The 27,435-nt window shown below is 41.9% G+C and overlaps 1 protein-coding gene across 21 annotated transcripts in view; it reads right to left on the reverse strand.

Annotated features, from left to right (window-relative positions):
* The window catches only part of USP28 (ubiquitin specific peptidase 28), a 70,039-nt gene extending 53,100 nt beyond the window's left edge, over positions 1-16,939 (reverse strand). For 8 of the 21 annotated variants that reach the window (XM_060399300.1, XM_060399296.1, XM_027979219.3 and 5 more), the window contains exon 1: positions 16,855-16,939. In XM_060399300.1, coding sequence (XP_060255283.1) covers positions 16,855-16,911 — 57 coding nt within the window. In that variant the 5' untranslated portion in view covers positions 16,912-16,939. Of the gene's footprint in view, positions 1-16,800 lie in introns of all 21 variants that reach the window. The other 13 variants (XM_060399298.1, XM_060399294.1, XM_060399289.1 and 10 more) reach the window with 3 other exon arrangements.
* Between the last annotated feature and the right edge of the window lie 10,496 nt (positions 16,940-27,435).

A 27,435-nucleotide genomic window follows, 5' to 3' on the forward strand; every position in this document is an offset into this window, starting at 1 on the left:
AGTAGGAAAAGGCAACCCACTCCAGTATTCTTACCTGTAGAATTCCATGGACAGAGGAGCCTGGTGGGTATATCTGACATGTTAATTTTACAACAACAGACAAGCTAAGCTCATTAGGCTCTCAGTGCATCGCTAACTCACAGTTTCTCCTCAACTTCACACGAAATTGATTTAAATATTAACTTCACCGTAACTATGATGCTACAAATAAAGTACACACCCAACAAGAGACAAGACAAAGCCTGTGCTCTAGTCATAATGAAGTCAAATAACTGGCAAGAGCCAACAGGTTTGCATTTCCTAACTAAATACACATTATTTTCATAAAACAAAGAGCACTCTCTTTTCTTGCCCAGAGGCAGTAAAGACAGACAGGCACACACAAATCTCTAGAAAGAGCTCAGCTACTCCATGGTTTTGGTGCAAAGCTTCTCTGTACTCAGGTTCTCTTACAGCAAAGAAGGCAACTCACCTCATCATAAACAATAAACAGGATTATCTGCATGGTAAAAACATTAAGTTATCAAGTTTTTATAATAAACAACTGGCCTAATCCTACTGCAACTAAATTAAAACTCCTGATGAGCAAACTACTGCGATTACTAATCTTCAAAATACCCAGTTTGGCACTGTGACAAGGGTGCTTTCTAGATGATTCCATTTCTTCTAACAGGAATGCTATTTTCACCATTCTGATGCACATTTACTGATCTCGACTGTCTATTTTTACAAGGACATTTCTAAATTTAAAACTAAGTAATTGATAAATGCTACTTTACTCCAAAGAAATACCAAGGTGTGCCTAATAAAATTCTCTCCAAAGTCAAAGATCTGGTTTTCTAATTTTAAAATAAACCTTAAATATCCAAGGAAAGCAAAGGGTAACTCTAGGAGTCAAAGAAAATACACAGCAGCAACTCCAGAAACCCAGGCTATATAACAGAGTCTTAACACAGTCTGAGACTGCTGCTAACCTTTCCAACTTCCACGGAAAAAGTCCGCAAAAGCCCTGCTAGTTTTTCAGTTTTTATTCCAGTAATAACTCTATGTTGGTACAATTTACTCATAATATGGAAATCTAAAGTGTCTTATGACTCCACAAATGACAAATAGCCATTTTTTTTGGATAAAACTGAATCCCCTGAAATCGATAACTTATTTTAATGGTGCAAAAATTAGGTACATGATGAAAATCACTGTTTCAGTTCATCAACTGGCTTAATGTTTTTAAAAAGCATTAAAAGCTTTTAAAAGTTAGTCAATCCTAAATGGTGTAGAGGGGTCTGAACTAATATTAAAAGCAAGGAAAAAGAACTAATCATTATTTACTCAAACTTTTTCATCTCTTTTGTCCACATTCACTGAGTAGAAAATTCTAACAGCACAAAACGATATAAAACGAAAGGAAATTTCCCTGTTCCTTCCATCCAGTTCTGTGTCCCAGGAGTAATCACTATTAATAGCTTCTGACATCTTTCAGAAATGGTCTATGCACATGAACGTCTTCTTTCATACTAAACACAAAGTCCTGCACCTTGTTTTTCCTTATTTTAGAATACACTAAGACAATATTTTTTTATTTCTTTAAATACATATATGCCTCAACCAAATACAAGAAACAGGTCCAGGAAACTAATATGACAAGGTCTTATGAAATGCATCTTCAAAAGTTTAAGAAAATGTCATTTAGCAATCTATTTGCTAAATGAGAAACTAAGAAAATAGAGGAAAAGATATAGAAACCAAGTTTACATGCTTATAGTTTTAGAAACAAAATTCTATGTTATTATTAGATGGGCCTCAGTGTGTAGTTTCCATCTTTTTATAAATAACTGGGACCAGAGAGGTGACGTGGGATGGGATTATGAACAGTTCTAAATGTCAGGATGAGTTTAGACTTGATCTGCTGCTGCTGCTGCTGCTAAGTTGCTTCAGTCATGTCTGACTCTGTGCGACCCCACAGACGGCAGCCCACCAGGCTCCCCCGTCCCTGGGATTCTCCAGGCAGAAACACTGGAATGGGTTACCATTTCCTTCTCCAGTGCAGGAAAGTGAAAAGTGAAAGTGAAGTCGCTCAATTGTGTCCGACACTTTGCGACCCCATGGACTGCAGCCCACCAGGCTCCTCCATCCCTGGGATTTTCCAGGCAAGAGTACTGGAGTGGGGTACTAATGAACAACATAAAACCATTACAGGCTCTTCAGCAGGGAAGAAATGTGAGGGGCAAAAAAGGCACTTTAAAGGGATTAATCTAGCACACGTTAACAGCTAGTTTAAAAGTGGTTAAAACTAGGAAAAGAAAGCTTAACCGTGAGTTATAGAGCTACTGAATAAACCAAAGATGATGAAAGCGGCAGGAAGCTGGTAGGAAAAGTGGAATGGTAGGGTACAGTCTATGGGTTTTTCCAATGGCTCAGTGAGTAAAGGATACACCTGCAGTGCTGGAGACACAGGCGAGGCAGGCTCGATCCCTGAGTCAGGAAGATCCCCTGGAGGAGGAAATGGCAACCCACTCCAGTATTCTTGCTGAACAAACCCAATGGACAGACAGGCCTGGCAAGCTACAGGCCATGGGGTCACAGGGCTAGACACAACTGAGCGACTAAGCACTAAGAGTATACTCTGCACATCTCAAAGAATGAAGAGATGGAGCTTAGTCAAGCATTTGAAAATGGATGCCTAAGAGAATGTGACTGACAAAGACATAAAAAGAAAAAAGCAGTACACCATACTAACAGAATGAAGTTGGGCGGGGGGGGGGGGGGGGATCATCTTGATCAATGCAGAAAAAATACAACACATTTGATGATATAAATAATTGGGAAACTAGGAAAAGAACGGCATTTCCTCAACGTGATGAAGGGCCTGTATTTAGGAAAAAACTCACAGTTAACATCATACACAGTAGTACAAGACTGGAAGAGTCCCCCTTAAAATCAGTATTAATACAAAGAAGCCCATTTTCACCAATATTATTCAACATTATATTAGAAGTTCTAGACAGAACAATTAGGAAAGAAAAATAAATAAAAGGCACCTACATTGGAAAGGAAAAAGCAAAACTATCCCTATTTATAGATGATATGATATATAAAACACCAAAAAAGTCCACAAAAAAGTCACTAGACCTAATAAATAAATTCAGCAAAGTTGAAGAGCATAGGATCAATAGAAAAAAATCAGCTGTGTTTCTATACAGTAACAGTGTACAATCTAAACAGGAAATTAACAATTCCATTCATAATAGTATCCAAAAGAATAAAATACTAAGGAATAAATTTAACCAAGAAGGTGAAAGATCTGTATACTAAAAACTATATAACACTCAGAAAAAACATAAAGGAAACTTTCATAAATGGAAAAACACCCAAGTTCATGGACTGGAAGACCATATTAAGTTTCTCCAGAAAAACAGAACCAACAGGGCGTACATGTGTGTGTGTGAAGAAATCCTGTATTCATAGTTTCCAGTATATGTGAATTAAGAAATTTATTATTACAAATTGGCTCTTGGGATTTTGGAAGCTGAGAAGTTCCAAGATCTACACTGGCTGGAGAACCAGCCAATGGGGTCATTTTAACCTGAGTTGGAAGCCTGAGAACCAGGAAAGCTGATGACATAACTTTCAGTCTGAGGGCAAGAGAAGACCTGCACCCAATTAGGTAGGTAAAGTTTCCTCTTTATCAGCCTTTTCCATTTAGGCTTTCTGTAGCTAGGATGAGGTCCAAAGATATCAGAGAGAGCAATCAGCTTTATTCACCCTACCGATTCAAATGCTAATCTCATCCAGAAGCACCCTCACAGACGTAACCAGAATGTTTGACAAAACGTCTAGACACCTCCTGGTCTAGTCAACCTGACACATAAAATGAACCAACACAAAGACTTAATATTAATATGTCAATACTACCCAAAGTGATCTACAGATTCAATGCAACGTAATAAAGATCAATTCCAATGATCATTTTTACAGAAATGAAACCGCTGACCCTCGAATCCATATGGAATTTCACAAGACCCTGAATAGCCAAAACAATATTGAACAAAGAGCACTCACACTCTAAGATTTCAAAAGGTACTGTGAAACTAGAGTAATCACGACAGTATAGTACTGGCATAAGCATAAGCAGATAGGCAAATGAATTGGAATTGGGAGTCCAGGAAAGAGTCACAATCTCTGGCCAACTGATGTTTAAATTTTTTTTTAGTTTTTATTATCTATCTATCTAACTGTTGGCTGTGCTGGGTCTTCACTGCTGCACACAGCTTTCTCTCGCTGCGGCAAGCGGGGGCTCCTCTTCCCTGCAGTGCGCAGGTTTCTCACTCTAGCGGCTTCTCCTGCTGCGGAGCATGGGCTCTAGGCGCGGGGCCTCGGCAGTTGCGGCGCGTGGGCTCAGCTGCCCTGTGATATACGGGGTCTTCCAGGACCACAGATGGGCCATGTGTCCCCTGCACTGGCAGGCAGACTGCTAACAACTGGACAACCAGGTAAGTCCTGGTCAACTGACTTTTGATAAGGATGGCAAGACTATTTGATGGGGGAAAAAAAGCCTCTTCAAAAAATGGTATTCAGGATGGTATAAGATTGACAGTATTTAAGAGCAAAATTTGCAACAAGTACTAAAACAGCCATAGAGATTTAATGGAAGGTTTACTGACCATAATAATAATGCAATATCAGAAGAGCAAACACATTGTAATATAACACTTACCAAAGTAACATGATGTACACTTTAAATTTACACACTCCACAAACAAAAATGGTGGTAGAACAACTAGACATACACTTGCAAAAGAATAAAGTTTTACCCCTACTTCACACAATACTCAAAATTCACTCAAAATGGATCAACATCTAAAGTATAAGAACTAAAATTATAAAACTCTAACAAGAAAGTGAGAGGTAAATCTTCAGTATCTTGAATTTGACAATGGATTCTTTTTATATTATCCCCAAAAGCACAAGTGACAGAAGAAAACAATAGGTAAGTGGCACTTCATCAAAATTAAAAACTTTTATGCAACAAAGGACATTATCAAAAAAGTGAAATGACAACCTACAGGATGGGAGCAAATATTTTCAAAACATAAATCTGATAAGGGTCTAGTATTTCAGATTATATTAAAATTCTTACAATTCAAAAACCAAAGACAAATAAACCCGGGCAAAGGACTGAAACAGACATTTCCCCAGAGAAGAGATACAAATGATCAATAAGCATAAGAAAAGATGCTTAACAACAACTGCCATTAGGAAAATGCAAATCAAAACTAAATGAGATATCACTTCATAGGCAAAGATGACTCCTATAAAATGAAATAAAGCAAAAATGGAAAATTACAAGTTTGGGGAGGATATGAGAAACTGGAATCTTCGTGCGCTGCTGGTGAGAATGTTAAACAGTAAAGATGCTGTGGAAAAGTCTGACAGTTCTTCAAAATGTTATATATAAAATTACCCTATGATCCAGCAATTCTACACTTAGGTATATACCCAAAATAACTGGAAGAAGGTTTAGGGCTTTACATGTGGCTCAGTGGTAAAAAATTCCCCTACAATGCAGGAGACACAGGTTTGATCCCTGGGTCAGGGAGATGCCCTGCAGGAGAGCATGGCAATCTACTCCAGTATTCCTGGCTGGAGAATCCCAAGGACAGAGGAGCCTGGTGGCTACAGACCACAGAGTCGCAGAGAGTCAGACATGACTGAAGTGACTTAGCACACACTCAAATATTTGGACATGAATGTTCACAGAAGTACTATTCGCAAAAGACAAAAGGTGGGAAAAACTCAAATGTACACCAATGGAAAAATTACATCTTACATGAGGCAAGATGTAATAGACATATGTTATTCAGTCAGTCAGTCATGTCCAGTTCTTTGCAACCCCATGGACTGCAGCATGCCAGGCTCCCCTGTCCTTCACTATCTCCTGGAATTCACTCAAACTCATGTCTGTTGAGTAGGTGATGCTATCCATCCCATCTTGTTCTCTGCCGACCCCTTCTCCTGCTTTCAATCTTTCCTAGCATCGTAGTCTTTTCCAGTAAGTCAGCTATTTGCATCAGGTGGACAAAGTATTAGAGCTTCAGCATCAGTCCTTCCAATGAATATTCAGGGTTGATTTCCTTTAGGACTGACTGGTTTGATCTCTATGCTATTTGAGGGACTCTCAAGATCGTCTCCAGCAACACAGTTCAAAAGCATCAATTCTATCCAAGAGACTCTCGAGTCTTCTCTGGCACCACGGTGTTAAAGCATCGACCCTTCAGTCTTTTTTATGGTCCAGCTCTCACATCTGTACATGACTACTGAAAAACCACCGCTTTGACTATATGGACCTTTGTCAGCAAAGTGATCTCTCACTTTTTTAATACACTGTCTAGAACTGTCATAGCTTTTCTTCCAAGGAGTAGGCATCTTTTAATTTCATGGCTGCAGTCACCATCCACAGTGATTTTTGGAACCCAAGAAAATAGTCTGTCACTGTTTTCATTTCCCTTTCTATCTGCCATGAAGTGACAGGACCAGATGCTATGATCTTAGTTTTTAGAATGTTGAGTTTTAAGCCAGCTTTTTTACTCTCCTCTTTCACCTTCATCAAAAGGCTCTTTAGTTCCTCTTCCCTTTCTTCCATTAGGGTGGTGTCATCTGCAGATATATCTGAGGTTACTGATATTACTTCTGGCACTCTTGATTCCAGTTTGTGCTTCATCCAGCCCAGCATTTCACATGATGTACTCTTCATATAAGTTAAATAAGCAGGGTAACAATATACAGCTTTGCTGTACTCCTTTCCCAATTTGGAACCAGTCCATTGTTCCATGTTTGGTTCTAGAGCTGAATATCAGCCATTATTGAAAGGAATAAAGTACTGATACATGCTATAACTTGGATAAACTTCAATAAACTAAGTGAAAGACACAAAACACAAAAGGTCACATATTATACGATTCCGTTTACATGAACTATCCAGAACAGGTAAAACGCAGAGACAGAAAGCAGATCAGTGTGGCCAGCGGGGAGAGTGGAGGGGAAATGGGGAGGGACTGCTTAGTAGAATTTGGTTTTCTTTTGGGGTGATAAAAATATTTTGGACCCAGACTGAAGTGGCGGTTGTGCAATGTTGTGAATATACTAAATGTATACTTTAAAATAGGTAATTTATATTATATGAATTTCACCTCAACTGAATAAAAATTGAGCTTTGCATATGTACACGCATACACACAACAAAAAAGAAAAAAAGACACCAGGAAATTGGGCAGGAATATTGGAAAAAGGAAATATTTTCTTAGGATATCTTAAATTTAACCTACTAACCATCATGTAGCAGCTGCTAGCATCTACTCACACAGATCTTTATCTGGCTATGAATGTCTGGCATTTTGACCTCTGTTTTTATTAGAAAGCCTTAGATGGTGGAAATAGCACCAGGTAGCCCCGACTGCACCACACATTAGCCTCTGGGCAAATTTCAACTTTCTTGAGCATCAATTTCTGCAGCTGGAAAAGAGAGTATACCATAAGCTTTGACAGCACAGGTGTGACTATGAAATGAAGTAATGCATACAGGAATTGTTATTAAAATGAAACGATTATTTTTAAAATGTAAATACTGCGACCTGTCCATCTAACAAAATTCATCTACAGATTGTAGTTAAAATACTGATATCCTAGAAGAATAATTGCCTTTGCCAGGGTTTTAGTTTTACTACTTACTAGTTGGGCCACTTTGCAAATTCTGCTTCACACTAAATTTTATTTCATAGGGTTGCTATATGGGCTCAATGAGAAATATATGTTAAAGTGCTCCATAAATTGTCAAGGTAGTCAAAAAGTTTGGTTCTAGAAAGGCATGTACTGCAGCAGGCAAAGTCAGAATGGCATGAAGTCTCAACTGTGCTATGCTGTGAAGGTGCTCAGTTGCTAAGACATCTGACTCTCTGCCACCCTATGGACTGTAGCCTATAGTCCTGCCAGGCTCCTCTGTCTGCGGGACTTTTCTGGCAAGAATACTGGGGTGGGTAGACATTACCTTCTTCAGGGGATCTTCCCAACCCAGGGCAGGAACCCTGCTTCTTCTGCCTTCATCGCCTGCATTCGCAGGTGGATTCTTTACCATTTGAGCCACCTGGGAAGCCCCTCAACTGTGCTACTTAGAATTTATTCTTGAGTAAGTCATTTTTTCAAATGCGAGACAGACGTTGGTTTAAAAATTTATTAGGACCTTGTAAATCTGTATGCAGGTCAAGAAGCAGCAGTTAGAACTGGACATGGAACAACAGACTGGTTCCAAATAGGAAAAGGAGTACGCCAAGGCTGTATATTGTCACCCTGCTTATTTAACTTATATGCAAAGTACATCATGAGAAACACTGGACTGGAAGAAACACAAGCTGGAATCAAGATTGCTGGGAGAAATATCAATAACCTCAGATATGCAGATGACACCACCCTGATGGCAGAAAGTGAAGAGGAACTAAAAAGCCTCTTGATGAAAGTGAAAGTGGAGAGTGAAAAAGTTGGCTTAAAGCTCAACATTCAGAAAACGAAGATCATGGTATCTGGTCCCATCACTTCATGGCAAATAGATGGGGAAACAGTGGAAACAGTGTCAGACTTTATTTTGGGGGGCTCCAAAATCACTGCAGATGGTGATTGCAGCCATGAAATTAAAAGATGCTTACTCCTTGGAAGGAAAGTTATGACCAACCTAGATAGTATACTCAAAAGCAGAGACGTTACTTTGCCAACTAAGGTCCGTCTAGTCAAGGCTATGGTTTTTCCTATGGTCATGTATGGATGTGAGAGTTGGACTATAAAGAAAGCTGAGCGCCAAAGAATTGATGCTTTTGAACTGTGGTGTTGGAGAAGACTCTTGAGAGTCCCTTGGACTGCAAGGAGATCCAACCAGTCCATTCTAAAGGAGATCAGCCCTGGGATTTCTTTGGAAGGAATGATGCTAAAGCTGAAACTCTAGTACTTTGGCCACCTGACGCGAAGAGCTGACTCACTGGAAAAGACTCTGATGCTGGGAGGGATTGGGGGCAGGAGGAGAAGGGGACGACAGAAGATGAGATGGCTGGATGGCATCATGGACTCGATGGACATGAGTCTGGGTAAACTCTGGGAGTTGGTGATGGACAGGGAGGCCTGGCGTGCTGAGATTCATGGGGTCGCAGAGAGTCGGACACGACTGAACTGAACTGAACTGAAGCTGTATTAATATCTGAGGCTGAGGTTTCCCACAGTAGTAAGACATTAATAATAATTCATACCTCGTAGGGTTTTTATAAAGATTAAAAATGTACCAAAAACTGGCATATGGCAGATGCTATGATTACAAGTATGTATCTGCAGGGCTGGTATAGTAATTTTGGGAAAAGGAGTGAGGCAACAAATGTTTATCTCAAGTAGAAATGCTCAAAAAGCATTTGGAAAAAGAGGAGTTAAAGTCATCTGCAATTTGGGATCAAACATGCAGATCTGGAAGCAGTTAATAAAAGGGCAGTGACAACAAAGAAAGCAAAGGTTCATCCCTAGCAGAGAAGAAATGTAGAAAAGCCAGAAAAATAAAGGCCTCAGGGCCTTCCTCGGTGGTGCAATGGCTGGGACTCTGAGCTTCCCAACGCAAGTGGCCCAGGTTCCACCCTTGGTCAGAGAACTAGATCCCAAATGCTGCAACTAAGAGTTTGCATGTCATAACTAAAGACCCTGCATGCGGCTAAGACCCGGTGCAGCCAAAGACATACACACAAACAAACACACATACAGCACAGGGCCCAAAGGTCCCAGGGGAGAGGGCTCAAGAGGTACAGTCGCAGCAACACTGGGCACACTAACAGGACACGGAACCAAAGTCTGAGGCCAGGGTTCTGCCACAGCCTGTGATCACGAGTAAATCAACTCCCTAAACCAGTTACTATATTTGCAAGACCAAGAAAGCTGTAGTAGGGGATTTCCCTGGTGACACAGTGGAGAAGAATCACCTGCCAAGGCAGGGGACAGAGGTCTGATCCCTGGCTCAGCAAGATCCCACATGCCACAGAGTAGCTAAGCCTCAGTGCCACAACTACCGAAGCCCTCGCACTCTAGGGCAAAGGTGCAGTGTAGAATTCCTTGGTGGTCCAATGGTGAGGACTTGGCACTTTCACTGTTAAGGGCACAGATTCAATCCTTGGTTGGGAACTAAGATCCTATAAAGTTGTGCAGCATGACTCCATCCCTCCACGCAAAAAAAAAAAAAAAGAAAGAAAGCTGTAGTACATAAATTCAAACATCTTTTCCAGGGCTAGTTTTCATAAGAAAGTTGTAAAATGATGTCATCAGTTCAGAAGTGAGGGCTTACGGCAGTACATCTGTGATGAGACCACGGTGAATGATTCAAGAAAACACGCTGCAATTTTTTTGTAAAGAGCAGAACAGTTGATAATAACTAGCAACAAAATCAAAAGCCAAAATAAGTATCAACCAAAAAGTGGCCATGAAAAATCATCACAAATCAAAACACGAAAATGGGACTTGAGAAAGAATTTGAACAAGCAAGGATGCAGAAAGAACTAGTACTGAAAGGTCACTGACCTGACCAGAAGGTGATTAGTCACTGGTCACCTCCAACAGATCCATTTCACTTGCTACAAATACTAAAAGCCTACTGCTGGCAAGGCTCTCGTTGGGTGCCCTCAGAGATGCTGATCACATAAAACCACTCACTGCCCTACAGTCTAATCTTCTGTTGCCTGGTCAGCCTCTCTGTAGGCCTGTGGGCAATCAGCCCTCATCTTCCTGGAGCCTAAGTGATCCGCAGAGTCACCTCCTAACTGGGCTTTTGCAAAGTTGCTGCTGCACCTCAAGTAAAATCTGGGAACCAACTCACTTCGGCCTGGGGAGGGGGGCCTCTTACCAGCCAAGAGCTAAACTTTGCCTGGGTCTGTATTTTTCAAATGTTCCACAATGAGCTGGAATTACATTGTAACTGGAAAATTGTTTTAGAGAAGAAACAGGTAGACTTACAAGAAAGTAAACAAAATGAAAGACAGTAAACAAAATTAAAGAACAAGGCAGAGACGATTTTGCTATTGTTGCTATTTTGTTTGAGGACTGAGGAGAAGTATGCACAGCTGAAGGGAAAATGGGAATCCTTTGGAGCAGAAAGTAGATCACTTTCACAAAGTTTATCACCCAGGGATCTTGTCAAAGGCGATTCTGATTCTGCAGGTCGAGGGTGGAGGCCCAGACAGTGGTATGTTGATTTGTCCAGCCTACTAATTGCCTTAGTAGAAATATTTCGACTGAGATTTCAAGCTACTAACATGAGGTCACTGAACAGAGAGTTGGGAAGAAATGTATACAGTCACCTGGAGAGGCAGTACAAGTACAAGCTGGTTCCAGCACATCCACATTTCTACATTTCTAACCAACTCTTAGGTGATATGGATGCTACTGGTCCATGAACCACATCCTGAGTCTCAAGGGACCAGAAGGCAGTAAAGGTACCTGGGAATTAGGCTGGCATAAAGAAGATGAAAGAAAACTTAGGCGAATGAGAGGAAACATCGTCTAAACCAGGTTTCTTAAGCTCCATTGACATTTTGGGCCAGACAACTTTTTGTTTTGTGGAAGGGGAAGCTCTCTGTACACTGCAGGATATTTAGCAGCATTCTTGGCTTCCACCCACTAGATGACAGGAGTCTTCTTCCCTAGGAGTCACAATCAAAAAGGTTTCTAGACACCAGTGATTTAGATTCATCTCTAAAAGAGGGGAGAAGGGAAGAGTACGTCTTCCACTAAGAGAAAAAGATTCTGAAGGGGGGAGGACCCCAAGCGTAAGACAGAGAGCTCTTTAGGTATCAGCTCATTCAAGTAGGAAGGAAGATAATCTATTGAGAAAGAGTGCAGTGAGGATTGAAAATTTAAAACATCAGGAAGACAGTTCTACAGAGTAATAGGTTCTGATGCAAGACTATGGGTCCATCAACTTAGAAGTAGGATCAGAGATTTCTTGAGCTCTCGGGAGTCAGAAGTCCCTGGGTTCAACCCTGGCTGTACCCTTTACTAGGTAAGTAACGTGCAAATTACTTAACAAGAAATAAGAAAACTTCCTGAAGCTGTCATAAGTACTGAGATAATATGTTAAGTTGTGAGCACAGTCTGGCATATAGTACATGATCAATCAAGGTTATCTACTAGTATTATCAGCATCATTATTCTCATTGAAAAATATGTTTTACTTGGCTATTACTTTAAATTTCCTTGATGAAAGAAAACATATGGCAAGATCTTGCCTGGTGAGGTGTTACTTGTCAATGTGTTTTATAAATCTACTAAAAGTACTGTATGACTAGGAACAGTTTGTAGCTGGAGGCATGAGAGCTGTGGATGCCAACCAAGCACTCACTCACTGATGTTCCAAAAATTACAAGTAATGAGACAAGATAAAAGAGTGTAAAACCAATAAATCAAAAGAAGGCACTAAAATCAAAAGAAGGCACTAAATTTTCTCAGAAACAGGTTTTCATAGGGCTTCCGTTAGCAGGATTTGTGATGAGCCTTAGTATAGCTGCCAAGGTTGACAGGTTTGTAAGAGCCAATCTGCCTTCAAATTGCTTGTCCTGGGTCTCTGGGCCTGACACCTGGTGGTTGTCAAGTGGAGTAAAACTAAGCCTTTGTTCTCAACCAGGACAAAGCTAGTGGTAAAAGCTGTGCGCTGCTGAAGCAAAGAGATAAGGTGCCGACTCCTGAGGTCAAGGAAGACTTCCCTGTCTGCACATGCAAAGGAATGCTTTTGGGGGTTGAAAAGGGAGGGGACCCCACTCCATAGTAAGTGTGGACATGCACCCACAGGCCTCTACAGTGGGAACCGTCTCGGCATAAAGCTGCACACGTATCTTGGGGAGGATCCATGGGCCAGTCAGGCATGAAGACAGAAACAAGATAATCCGTCAGAGGTAAACAAAGACCTGGAAGGACAGACCTACATAAATGATTTACATCATCTCCTCACTGCTCCTCCTCATCCAGGGTGGCCGCACATCTCCCTGGGTGTGTCTCTGAACACCTGTGCTCCTCTCCAGGTGTGCGTCACTGCCTGACTTCTGACTTACGGCACCGCTCCTCATTAGAGAGGATGCCCACACGCTATCCCAGCGTTATCCCAGTGTGTATCTCAGCCCGGATTCTGAGCTGGATAAACAAACTCTTTTCCTGTGTGCTCTCCCATATATTGTGCTGTGTCTCTAATAATAAACTTTGTATCTGTTTTTATACTGTTTGCCTCCTTGAAATATTCTTGCTTCAAACAGGGGCAACAGCCAGGGCCACTTTGCCTCTAGCCCTTGGTGGTCCAGTGGCTAGGACTCTTGGTTTTCATCCAGGTTCAGTTCAGTTTAGTCACTCAGTCGTGTCCGACTCTTTGCGACCCCATGAATCACAGCACACCACGCCTCCCTGTCCATCACCACCTCCCGGAGTTCACTCAGACTCACCATCGAGTCAGTGATGCCATCCAGCCATCTCATCCCCTGTTGTCCCCTTCTCCTCCTGCCCCCAATCCCTCCCAGCATCACAGTCTTTTCCAATGAGTCAACTCTTCGCATCAGGTGGCCAAAGTACTGGAGTTTCAGCTTCAGCATCATTCCTTCCAAAGAAATCCCAGGGCTGATCTCCTTCAGAATGGACTGGTTGGATCTCCTTGCAGTCCAAGGGACTCTCAAGAGTCTTCTCCAACACCACAGTCCAAAATCATCAATTCTTCGGTGCTCAGCTTTCTTCACAGTCCAACTCTCACATCCATACATCACCACTGGAAAAACCATAGCCTTCACTAGACAGACCTTTGTTGGCAAAGTAATGTCTCTGCTTTTCAACATGCTATCTAGGTTGGTCATAACTTTCCTTCCAAGGAGTAAGCATCTTTTAATTTCATGGCTGCATTCACCATCTGCAGCGATTTTGGAGCCCCCCAAAATAAAGTCTGACACTGTTTCCACTGTTTCCCCATCTATTTCCCATGAAGTGATGGAACCGGATGCCATGATCTTCGTTTTCTGAATGTTGAGCTTTAAGCCAACTTTTTCACTCTCTTCCTGCACTTTCATCAAGAGGCTTTTTAGTTCCTCTTCACTTTCAGCCATAAGAGTGGTGTCATCTGCATATCTGAGGTTATTGATATTTCTCCCGGCAATCTTGATTCCAGCTTGTGCTTCTTCCAGCCCAGCATTTCTCATGATGTACTCTGCATATAAGTTAAATAAGCAGGGTGACAATACACAGCCTTGACGTACTCCTTTAATGGAACCAGTCTGTTGTTCCATGTCCAGTTCTAACTGTTGCTTCCTGACCTGCATACAGGTTTCTCAAGAGGCAGGTCAGGTGGTTTGGTATTCCCATCTCTTACAGAATTTTCCAGTTTATTGTGATCCACACAGTGAAAGGATTTGGCATAGTCAATAAAGCAGAAATAGATGTCACCCAGGTTAAATTCCTAAGCAGAGAACTAAGATCTCTTTCAGGACTGCTCAATGCTCTCCCTCCAAGAGCACTACAATAACAGTAAACACTGCTGCTGGTTTTCATCTAAGTCAAGAACTGATTTAAATGGTGCATGCTAAGTCGCTTCAGTCTCATCCAACTCTTTGCGATCCCATGGACTGTAGCCCGCCAGGCTCCTCTGTCCACGAGATTCTCTAGGCAAGAATACTGGAGTGGGCTGCCATGCCCTCCTCCAGGGAATTTTCCCAACCCAGGGATTGAACCTGCATCTCTCATGTCTCCTGCATTAGCAGGTGGATTCTTTACCACTAGCAGCACCTGGGAAGCTGCGATTTAAATGTGCAGACTGAGAACAGATTTCAAGAGTACTGCGTTTTTGTCCCACTCAAGTTCTTTGGAGCTATAACAGATTCTGCCTGTACCATGTACGCTGACCAATAAGGGAAAGGAATCACTCTAAGTTTTAAATAGCTGCTGAGTGTCAGGGGAAGAGAGCTCCCCTCAATTAGAATAATTCCAGATCCTTTCAGGGCAATGAAGAATTGCTTCAGAGAATTTAAAATAGAGTTCATTCTAACATGAAACTCAAGATGAAGAAGAAAATACCAGTCTTTCCTCTGAGATGGGAAAGGTACTTCTCATATAAGGATCCTTCATTCTAGCCTGCGAACTTCAGGAATTTTACATTAGAAAAAACCAAAAGGGCAAACATTATCAAGCATTCCAAGCTTATCATTTGTCTGTATGGGGCGAATCGCTGGGAAGAACAGTAAATGTCATCACTCTGCAGGTTGCCAGGAATCAGGTCCTCCAGCCAGCCACAGCCACTGGAGTTCCAAAGGTTTCCAAAAATAGCTATGACTTATATACAAGTGTTCATCAAACACCTCACACATGAACACTTAAACCGAGAAGGCTGAGACAGTGGTCATCTCTCAAACTGCAGCAGAGGCAAACGCAGTTGCTGCTGACCAAAAGGCACATGGTCTCAACCAACAAATTTAAATATGACTTGCCCTCCCTTAAAATAGTCTCTTCCCTAAATCAACAGGACGATCTCAAAACTAAGATTTTCCCACCTGCTTTTAAGTCACTGTCCTTTAAACAAACAGAACTCAGCTGTGAAAGGAGAGAAAATCCTGACTCACATTCCAAGGGTCATTTGTAAACACCTAACAATATTTCTATTATAAATCAGCACATGAAACACCATTTGCCTACTTTCATTTTGGAGCCCAGGACCTAGAGGTATCTTTTACTGCAGGAATTTAAAAAGGAAGTGCGGTCACTTTATACTCTATTGGTCCCTTGAGTGTCCGAAGAGGGGGGAAAAGGGGGGCGTAAAAGGTTTCTCACATGGAGGTATCTGACAGCTCTGTACTGTAAATAGTTTATGAAATTCCTCACTTCCAAACTCGCATTTAAATACTTGGTACAGGTTCCCCATTCTGTCTTGAAAAAGTGCACCACTTGAGGGGTGACCGGGTAGTGTTAAGTTAGAACATTCCAAAGTAACATTAGAAGACATTCTCAAATTGCCCACTTCCCAAGGTTTTTTTTTTTTGCACAGACATTAGCCTTTTTTCTCTCAAACCAGTGTTCTTTTCCTCTCACCTTTTTAGCCCAGAAATCCCTGTATTGATTTCAATCTTCTTAGATACTGGGACTAGGAAAGCATTATCAGCATACCTTCTATTCATCACGGTGTTCCTCCCCCCTTTCTAAAAATCTACAGTGATGAACGCAGTAACTGGGGAGGCTGCTTTCTGCTTCAAAATATGGGGAGGCGGGGAGGGAAATGTAGAAGGTAGGAAGTGGTAACAAGGACCCTTGGTCTTTCACACGGTGTAGATAAAATCCTCGCTTTAACTTAAGATAACTTCGGTCTGCTTTAGACTCTTAAAACAGCACTGCCCTAAAACGGATTAAAAAAAAAAAATCCAGCAAAGCTGCCCCTTTTCGAAGTTTCTCACCCCTGGTCGGGGGCCAGGAGCGCTCTCTTTAGAGATCCCTGATGCAGACAGCAGCCCACGTCCAGCCCTTTATTTTTGATATCCCAAATTAGCTATCTCCCTCGAACTTCAGCCCATCTCCGGACGCCAAGAAGTGTCCTCAATCTCTGTGAGCGAGCCTTACAGAGACTTCAGCTTCCTCCCGGAGCCCCGGTGCTCACCCCAGCCGGAGCGCTGCCCTCGCCCCCGCCGGGCCCGGGCGCCCTCCGCAGCCCCGCGCCCCATCTCCGCAGGCCCGCCCGTCCGCCCGCCCGCGCCCCGCGCGGCACCCGCCTGGGCCCCGCACCCCTACCCCGTGGGACCCGGAGCCCGCCCCCCGGTTCGCGCTCGCCTTCGCGAGGCCCACCGAGCCGTGGCGGTCGGTCGCTCCGGCCGCGTCGTCCTGCTGCAGCTCCGCAGTCATGGCCGAGACGCCCCTCCGCGGGTCACCCGCCTCCCGCCGCCGCCGCCGGCCCAGCCTCGCTGGAGGAGGAGGAGGAGGAGGAGGAGGAGGAGGTGAAGGAGGAGGCCCCGCCTCCGCCCTCCACCCCGCTCGAGCCCCACCTCCGCCCCGCCGCGCGCCAGAGGCTCAGCCCACACGCTCCGCCCCCGGCCTGCGCGCGCACGCAAGGCGCGCGGCCGCGGGCCGAGCCGCTCTGCGTGCGCCCGCGTACGCCGGGCTCTGACCCCGCGCAGGCCACGTGACCCCGGCCCCGCCCGCGCCTAACGGTCAGCTTGTACGTCGATCGGGCGGTCTGCGGCCCGGAAGTGGTGTTGCCGAGCCGGGACCCTGTTTTCCCAAGTCTGTTTCTCCGACGTCGGCCCTTAAAACCTCCCCATTTTTCGGACTCACCGCCGGCTCAAGACTCCTTACAGACGAGTTAAAGTTACTCCCTATTTTGGGAACCTGTCTTAGGGAACGGGTAATAGAGGGTGTCCCACCTCACGGTGGAGTCGTTTCCAAGTCCAGTGACGCGAACAGTCTTTCATCCTCAAGAAAAGGGAAGACTGAGACTCGATGGAGTGGGCAGACGTCTAAAGTTAACCGAACGGACCAGAACTTGTGTTCACTGATGATTGGGGAGGTACCCTGACACCGACCTGGGCGTGGGGAGCAAGAATCGCCACATTGTCGCATATTAGATTTTCTGACGTTCAAACTAAAATTTCATAGTATTTTGTTAAGCTTGAGCCGGATACATATGATGGCATATAAAGAGCTAAGGTGCCCTCAATTTATTTTCAACAATTTGGTGGAAATGGTAACTGCTAAACCCTACTTAACGTTCACATGTGCCACTTGGCTGTTCCAAATCTGTGTGGAGGCCGGGTAGGGAAGGATCTCTTTTAGGGCGTACAGCTGGTATCGTTGCCCTGGTCTAAGCCCTTGGGCAGCACCTTCAGTGTGAATTTTATGTGGATGGTGGCCTTTCCTGTGCTCCTGGCATTGTTGTCCATGTGATTGTGATGTTTCACCTGTAGGCCTTCCTAGTCTGCATGTGAGCAGTTTGAGGCAAAAGGAAACAGGTACAGATCAGGTGCGTCTCCCATGGGAGACCTGATTATTCTCAGGAGCCTGGGCCAGGAAGGAAGGACTGCTGCTACTTCCTTCACCTGGAGATTCAGGGGGTCCCCTTGCCTGGCAGGTAAAAACTTGCAGCGTAATCGTAATCTTCCACATAAAACGAGTGTGTGTTTATGTCTGATGGTTGTAGGACTTTTTATGCTTGTGGCTTTGTCTTTTTTTTTTTTTCCCTCTTGTGTAATCCTGTGTTCCTGGCCTCAACTTGGAGAGGAGGGAAGGAGGACTGATTTCTCAGTCCAGTTTATTTGCAGCATTGCGTACTTCTACATTGCTCCTGGAGCAGCTCCTATGTGCCTTTGCAATTTTTAGGAAATTGCTTATTTAATGTGTTTAAATGAGCTGGAAACTTACAAATCTTGTTTATGAAAATTTCCTTAAAAGACTGCCAGAGATCTATACTCCTATATCTGAAAGATGTATGTACAGCCATTTGGTAAATAGAGGTCTCTTGAGTTTTGAGTAAATGTCTTTCTGCTATATGGTTCTAAACAGTGCTCCAGATGTAATAAATTTGATAGAATCTGAGAGCTGTATATGTGGTAAATCCTCTTAGCCCCCTTGGGTTTAACTACCACCTTATCCCAGACATGCTAATCAGCTAGAGACACCCTGTCCAACCAGAGTATTTAATGACCACTGTACATCATTGCTTTGCCATGAGTTGTCAATCTTTATGGTGATCAGATATCAAAAGTAGGTATCATGGAAAGTACTGTTACTACAGAAAACCCCTTCTCATTTTCCCTTAAACCCATACTTGAAGCTCCAGATTAATTGCATCATTAGTTGATAATCATTTCAAGAATATTCAGGAAAAAAAAATAATAACAAGCAATAGCAAATACGTTTAAAAAGGGAATCATTTCCAGAGTATTTTCCCAAAGGAAAAAATTGAAAAAAAAAAGTTCTTTTCCTGGAAAAGTTTTTGTCCCAATTCTGAATTATTTTCTGAATCAGTGGATTTATACTTCTGCTTCTGATTTACCTCAATTCCAAAGTATATAGTTTCTTTTAATAAAATGATCCCACTTCAGTGTTATTGAATACTAGTTTGGAGCTTGTGTGGGCTAAATGAGAATGGAGGGGAAATGTTAGAAAAAGAAAAGGAAACAAAGATGTTTACATATATTCCGTCTCTGCTTCACCCTGTAAATAGTTTTGCCACTGGCTTCAGAATCCCATGGACAGAGGAGCCTGGTGGGCTACAGTCCACGGGGTCGCAAAGAGTCAGAAACGACTGAGTGATTTCACTTTCTTTCTTCAGAGCAACTGGATTTGAAAGCTGATGGCTGAGGCTGATTGACAGGTGTGAATGTGTTTTGAACTATGGATTCCTTTCCAGGAATGATCTGGTTGGGAATGTCCTTAAGAGCCAGCTTCTCAGCAGTTAGGAAATGGTCTTTCTTACTATTGAGGAAAGAATATGGGTATTTCTGTTACAACCCCTAGATAAAAGAGTTGGATGATGTATAAGGTTAAATATAGATGTTAAAAAATATTTGAGGAAAGGCTCTCATTTTGCCAGTCAGTAAATGGGTTTCCAACCTTTGTGAAATGTATACTGTAGGCAGTGTAGTTTGTGGAGAAGTGAAACAACTGTCAGTGAAATTAATAAGTTCATTTTATAATGATTTGAGAAGTATTTCATCTTGGTATTCAAAATAACATCAAATTCCCTTCTTTTATATCTCTAGAAAAGACAGAGAAACACTTGAAAAAAGCTTCTAAAATCTATTTTCATGAAATTTATGAAAACCTTAAACTCTTGGGATTCAGTTTTTCTTTTATAAGATAATAAAAACAACTTTAGCCTCCAGATAAAAAGGTAAAAGTAGACAACTAGAAATAAGCCCATTTTTGCAAACTTCAGTTTTGACAGCATTGTAACCCAGTGGGGATAAGCTGGATTTTAAATAAATAGTCCTCATTTCTTCATATAAAAGTTAGTTTTGGACTCTTAGGTTATAAACAAATATAATCAAAGGCTTAAATATAAAAAAGCAAAATTTAAACTTATGAAACACTTCATTGGAAAATCTCTATCCTTAAGGCATGGGGAACTTTCTTAAATCAGAGACAAAAGCATAGTCCATAAAAGAAAAGATTGATAGCTTAAATATATTAAAATTAAGAATTTCCTATCATCAAAAAGTACCACAGGAAAAATGAAGATACCAAAAAACTGGGAAAAATATTTACAGCACATACAGTTGATAACATATTGGTGTCTAGGACAAATCTCTAGTATTCATTTGACATGATTAACATACTGGGCCCGATAATTCTTTACTGTGGAGGCTGTGCTTTATAGGATGATTTAGCATCATCTCTGATCTCAACCTGTTACATGCTTTCCCTGTCAAGTTGTGCGACCATTAAAAATGTCTCCAGGCATTGCCAAATGTTTCCTAAGGGGCAATTTCTCCTCCATTTGAGAATCACATATTTAAACTACATGAAAAATGATATGTCAGACAAAGACAAATATTCTACATACTGTGAAATCTAAAAAATAAATGAATGAATATGACAAAACAAATATTCAGATATAGATAACAAATCTAGTGTTGTCAGTGGAGAGAGGGAAGAAAAGAGGGGCAAGATAGGGGTAGGGGATTAAGAGATAAAGAACACTGTGTATAAAATAAATAAGCAACAAGGATATATTATACAACAGGGAAATATAGCCATTATTTTGTAATGACTTTTTACAGTTTTTTAATTATATTTTTAATTGGAGGATAATTACAATATTGTGTTTCTGCCATACATCAACATGAATCAGTCATAGGTGTGCATATGTCTCCTCCATCTCGAACCTCCTTTCCACCTCTCATCCCATCCCATCCCATCCCTCTAGGTTGTCACAGAACACCAGGTATGAGATCCCTGCATCATATGGAAATTCCCATGGCTATTTTGCATGTGGTAATGTATTTGTTTCACTGTTACTCTGTCAATTCATCCTTCCCTGCTCATTCCCCCAGTGTCCACAAGTCTGTTCTCTATGTCTGCGTCTCCCTTGCTGCCCTGCAAATAGGTTCATCAGTATCATCTTTCTAGATTCCATATATATGCCTTTATAGACATTTGTTTCTCTGAATTAATTCACACTGTATAATAGGTTCATCTACCTTATTAGAACTGACTCAAACATGTTCGTTTTTATGGCTAAGTGATATTCCATTGTATATAAGCATCACAACTTCTTTATTCATTCATCTGTTGATGGACATCTAGGTTGCTTCCATGTCCTAGCTATTGTAAATAGTGCTGCAGTGAACATTGGGGTACATACGTCTTTTTCATTTATGGTTTCCTCGGAGAAGGCAATGGCACCCCACTCCAGTAGTCTTGCCTGGAAAATCCCATGGATGGAGGAGCCTGGTGGGCTGCAGTCCATGGGGTCGCTAAGAGTCGGATACGACTGAGCATCTTCACTTTCACTTTTCACTTTCATGCATTGGAGAAGGAAATGGCAACCCACTCCAGTGTCCTTGGCTGGAGAATCCCAGGGATTGGGGAGCCTCGTGGGCTGCGGTCTCTGAGGTCACACAGAGTAGGACACAACTGAAGCGACTTAGCAGCAGCAGCAGCAGCAGCAGCAGCAGGGTATATGCCTAGTGGGATTGTTGGATCATCTGGTAGTTTTCTCCTGGTTTCTTAAGGAATCTCCATAGTGTTCTCTATAATGGCTGTGTCAATACCACTATAGTTTAGATTTGCGTTTCTCTAATAATGAGTGATATTGAGCATCTTTCCATGTATTTGTTAGCCATTTGTATGTCTTTGGAGAAATGTCTGTTCAGGTCTTCTGCCCACCTTTTGATTGGATGAGCTGCTTGTATATTTTGGAGATTAGTCCTTTGTTGTAATAACTTTAAATAGAGTGAAGTCTATTAAAATATTGAATTACTATGCTGTAAACATGAAACTTATATAATATTGTAAATCAACTATATTTTAATTAAAGATAAGTAAGTGAAATACTCTTACAAATTAAAAGACAATGCAATAGAAAAAAAATGCTAAAGGCCTAAGCAAGGCATTTCGCAGAAAAGGAAATACAAGCATACAAAAAAAAGCTGAGGACTTCCCTGGTGGGTGCTTCTACTGCTGCTGCTGCTAAGTCGCTTCAGTCGTGTCTGACTCTGTGCGACCCCATAGACGGCAGCCCACCAGGCTCCTCCGTCCCTGAGATTCTCCAGGCAAGAACACTGGAGTGGGTTGCTTCTACTGCAGGAGGTGCAAATTCCATCTCTGGTTGAGTAAGTAAGATTCTGCATGCCGTGCAGGGCGTGACCAAAAATAAATTTTTAAAGGTGCTAAACTCACTGGTAATCAGGAGCACATGAATTAAAACCATAAATACACCATTTCATGGATTCAACTGACAAAATACTTTAAGTCCACATTAACAAGTGTTGGTGAGAATGCAGAGCAATGGAAGAACACTTTACACTGTTCGATAGTGTAAAATAGCACAACCACTTTGGAAAACACTTTGACATTAGCTACTAAAATTGGACTTCGCTAGTGGCTCAGCGGTAAAGAATCCATCTGCCAATGCAGGAGTCACAGGTTTGATTTCTGGGTCAGAAAGATCCCTTGGGGAAGAAAACGTCATCCCACTCCAGTATTCTTGCCTGGGAAATCCCATGGACAGAGGAGCCTGGCAAGCTACAGTCCATGGGGTGGCAGAGAGTTGGACACAACTTAGCAATTAAATAATAACTAAACTTTAAAGTCATGCATAGCTCATGGCCAACAATTCCTCCCCTAAGTAAGTATCCTAGAAAGATTCTTGAACATTTTTACCAAAGTATGTACAAAAATATTCATAACACTTTGAACAGCAGACAAAACAGGAAATAACCTAAATAAATCAACAGTATATAAGTATATAAATTGCTCAAATCTTGTATAGACATTCAGCGGAACATCATACAACATCAAAAAGGAATGAATGATAGCCATGCAATAACAAGCATGAAGCTCAGGATCATAGTCTTGTGGGATGAAAAGCAAAGCACAGATGATGGCATACAATATGACTCCATTTATACAAATTTTTAAAATATTAATATTTTGTCTATGGAGATAAACGATTAAACTACAAATAAAAGCAAGAACACTATAAACCCAAAATTCAGAATAGAAGCTGTGACGGAAGAGATGGGATGGGGAAGAGTCATATAAGCGCCTTCAAAGATACTGATGATGTTCTATTTTCATAAGTCAGGTGGTAGATACATGAGTATTCATTAAATCATTTTATATGTGTTCTATAAGAACAAAAGATCAGAAGTACACTAATCAAAAAATAAAGCTCAAAAGCATACCATCCTCATTCTCTAATAGCATTTCTGTGGTCCTCACAAAACTGACAAAAGTCTCAAATTTATAGAAAATAAAACTATTATGTGATTGATAAGGCAGTCTTTCCTAATAAGTAGAAATTGGAAGTTGACTATCTTCAAGATACACAAAAATTACCATTCCATTTTATGTAGGATGTGCCAGAAATCCAGATTATAGATTTTAGCAAGTCTGCATTGTAAAATATTTTCCCTTTTAGCTCCCAGCTCTTTGCAAAAGACTTCTGTGGGTTGACTGAAAACAAAACACACAGGTGCAGTTGAGAATTGTGTTTAATTCTGTAGCTTTAATGAGGGCTATAGCCTAGGATACAGCCATGTTCTGAGGAATTGTTCCAAGGACCTAAGGGAAAAGGATATATAGGAGTTTTTGTGAAAAGGAAAAAGTAGTCAAGCATTAAAAGATTACTGCTAATCACAAAAAAAGACATCTCAAGATGATTTTAGTATTTTTCTATGTAGGAAAGATGTAAGAGTCTGGGCTTACTGAAATTATTCCTTTGATATACATCTTATCAACAACCTCAAATATGCAGATGATACCGCTCTAATGGCAGAAAGTGAAGTACTAAATTGCCTCTTGATGAGGGTGAAAGAGGAAAGTGAAAAAGCTGGCTTGAAAGTCAACATTCAAAAAATTAAGATCATGGCACCCAGTCCCATCACTTCATGGCAAATAGAAGAGGAAAAAGTGGAAGCAGTGACATTTTATTTTCTTGGGCTCCAAAATCATTGTGGATAATGACTACAGCCATGAAATTAAGACACTTGCTCCTTGGAAGGAAAGCTATGACAAGCCTAGACTGTATTATAAAAGCAGAGACATCCCTTTGCTGACAAATTTCCATATAGTCAAAGCTGTGGTTTTTCCAGTAGTCATGTACAGATGTGAGAGTTGGACCATGACGATTGAGCACCAAAAAACTGATGCTTTCCAATTGTGGTGCTGTAGAAGACTCTTTTAGAGTAGAAGAATCTTTTAGAGTCCCTTGGACTATAAGGAGATCAAACCAGTCAATCCTAAAGGAAATCAGCCTTGAATATTCTTTGGAAGGACTGGTGCTAGAGCTGAAGCACCAATACTTTGGCCACCTGATGCGAAGAGCCGACTCATTGGAAAAGACCCCAGGAAATGATGCTAGGAAAGATTGAAGGCAGAAAGAGAAGGGTGCGGCAGAGATTGAGATGGTTAGATAGTATCACCGACTCACTCAGTGGACATGAATTTGAGCAAACTCTGGAAATAGTGGAGGAGTGAGGAGCCTGGTGTGCTACGGCCCATGGGGCACAAGTTGGACACCACTTAGCGACTGAACAACAACGTATGTGCTGTCGAGGGTCAGAATCTTTTCTCTGCCCCAAATTCCCCTCAGGGCACAACAGGTGGCTTTATGGCTGCTACATACTTTGTTTACTGAAATGGCAGGCAGGACCTACTTTGTCCACATGTGTCAGAGTTGGGGCCTTGCTACAAAAACAAAAACATGACGAGATAAAAACCAGAAAGCTACCACCGAAGAAAAGCAAATAGAAACTTCTATAATGCAGCAAGTACTGTGACATAAATTTGGGCTCCAGGCAACTTAATTTTTTTTTCACTCAGGATCACTATTAAAGTAAAATATATTCCTCCTCAAAATATCAGATTGGAAAGAATGGATGAGGCAGAATTGACATATACAATTTTACTTGTATTTTTTAAATGATCAGATACTTGACTCTTGAAGTGGGGGCCGTTTTCAGAGGAAATGATAGCTAACTTTGCCGAGCACTATGGACTAGGTGATGTTCTGAGTGCTTTGCATGTGTTACTCATTTCATCCTCCCAAGTAAGTTCGATTGTTTTTTTTTAATACCTGCTTCACAAGTGAGTAAACCACCACAGAAATGTTTATTTGCCAAAGACTCTACTAATAAGGGTAGAGACAGGATTCTAAGCTAAGCAATCTGTCTCTCTCTCTATAGCCTGAGGTGAGATAGAAGAGGATTCTGGTTTAGAGAAACCCTAGCTGCAAAAGATGAACAAATAAGAGAACAAAAAGCCTTCAACGACTTCTCTGAGGAGGTGCTATTTGAGTTGAGAAAGACAATGGGGATCTTGGCTCGCAGAAGACCAGTTACTGTTGGGGTAACCACAGGTCCCAGATTGCTGGTGCAATTCTAGTTTAACCCTATTTTCCAAGCATGATTGTTAGTAGCTCTACCTTTCTCAAATGTATAGGTTTGGGTGTTAAATTATGTATTCTGTCTACTTATGGAGCATTTTAACCTGAATTTAAGCAGTGATCCTAGAGAATCTTAACCATAGTATTTCCCGAAGTATTTCTGAGCAGGTATCATTCACAGCTGGAAGGAATAGAGGGTAGCCTAGAGTGAATGAATTCCCTGCCTGGAGTCTCATGCCCTTAAGGGGCTGTAAGTCTTTCACTTTTGTAAGCTAACCTTTATTGGCAAGGCTTAGATGGCCTCAAGGCCAGCACTGAAGAGATGGAGAATTGGAGTTGGGGGGAGGGTGGATAAATAAATGATCTCTGCCTCAGGGGTAAAAGCTAAGGGCAGAAATTAAATGGGGCTTTCAGCCCCAGGGGTTCACTGGTGGCTCAGACAGTAAGGAATCTGCCTGCAATGCAGAAGACCTGGGTTTGATCCCTGGGTCAGGAAAATCCCCTGGAGGAGGGCATAACAACCCATTCCAGTATTCTTGCCTGGAGAATCCCATGGACTGAGGAGGCTGGAGGGCTACAGTTCATAGGGTCGCAAAGAGTCCGACACAAGTGAGCAACTAACGCGTTTCAGCTCCCATTGGAGAGGAAAGTTTAGAATTTCAGACCTGAGGAGGCAAAGGTGAGAACACTGGAAGCTCTGAAACAATTATTTGTTGTACTTATTGTCTTTAACACTTCTCCAGAGTAATCTCTGCTGCTGCTGCTGCTGCTGCTGCTGCTGCTAAGTCGCTTCAGTCGTGTCCTACTCTGTGCGACCCCAGAGACCGCAGCCCACCAGGCTCCCCTGTCCCTAGGATTCTCCAGGCAGAAACACCGGAGTGGGTTGCCATTTCCTTCTCCAATGCATGAAAGTGAAAAGTCAAAGTGAAGTCGTCAGTCTTGTCCGACTCTTAGCGACCCCATGGACTGCAGCCTACCAGGCTCCTCCGTCCATGGGATTTTCCAGGCAAGAGTACTGGAGTGGGGTGCCATTGCCTTCTCCGAGAGTAACCCCTAGCAAGCAGCTTAAAACCAAAGGAACAGGGTGCTGAATAGATTGAAACCCAGCCATTTTTGTGAGTAACTGCAGCACTATAGAATGGGTGTCAGAGGCTTCAGGGAGTTCACATATTATCTTCCTGGAGCCACCAGATTAGAGAGATGGTCTCTGCAAATCAAGGAGCTCTTGTACCAAGGAGTAAAAAGCTTTGGGAAAGTATTTCCACTTAAAATTGTTAGTCATGTTGGGACTTCAGTGGTCCTCAGGTTAAGAATCTGCCTTCCATTGCAGGAGAAGCAAGTTCAGTTCCTCGTTGGAGAACTAAGATCCCACATGCCAGGGGGTAACTAGGCTAATGTGCCAGAAGTAGAGAGCCCACCCATGCAGGCAAAATTAAAGATAAAATTGTCAGTCTTGTTATTTGAAGAAGAGGATTCTCAATTTTTGTTCCCTCAACTTCATGAAAAGATGAGCAATGATCCTAGTAACTTATTTTATGCTAAATTATTATTTTGATGGCAAGTCAAGGAGAATGGGCAGAGGGCAAACCAACCCTGTGATTTGTTTCTGAATGAGCTGGTTCTGAGCTCATCTGATGAACATGAAAATACTGTGACATGAACTGACACTTGAAAAAGTTTTTATTTTTATAAATGCTAAATATGCATTGTTCAAACTAGATAGGGTCAAGAGCCCCTACTCCATTAGCCTGCAGACATTACTGAGTAAGTCTGCAGATTCTAGGGATTTCTTGAAGCAGAAGTGTGTTAGAGTGACATTT

The sequence above is a fragment of the Ovis aries genome, chromosome 15 (genome assembly GCF_016772045.2).
Source record: "Ovis aries strain OAR_USU_Benz2616 breed Rambouillet chromosome 15, ARS-UI_Ramb_v3.0, whole genome shotgun sequence".
NCBI lineage: Eukaryota > Metazoa > Chordata > Mammalia > Artiodactyla > Bovidae > Ovis > Ovis aries.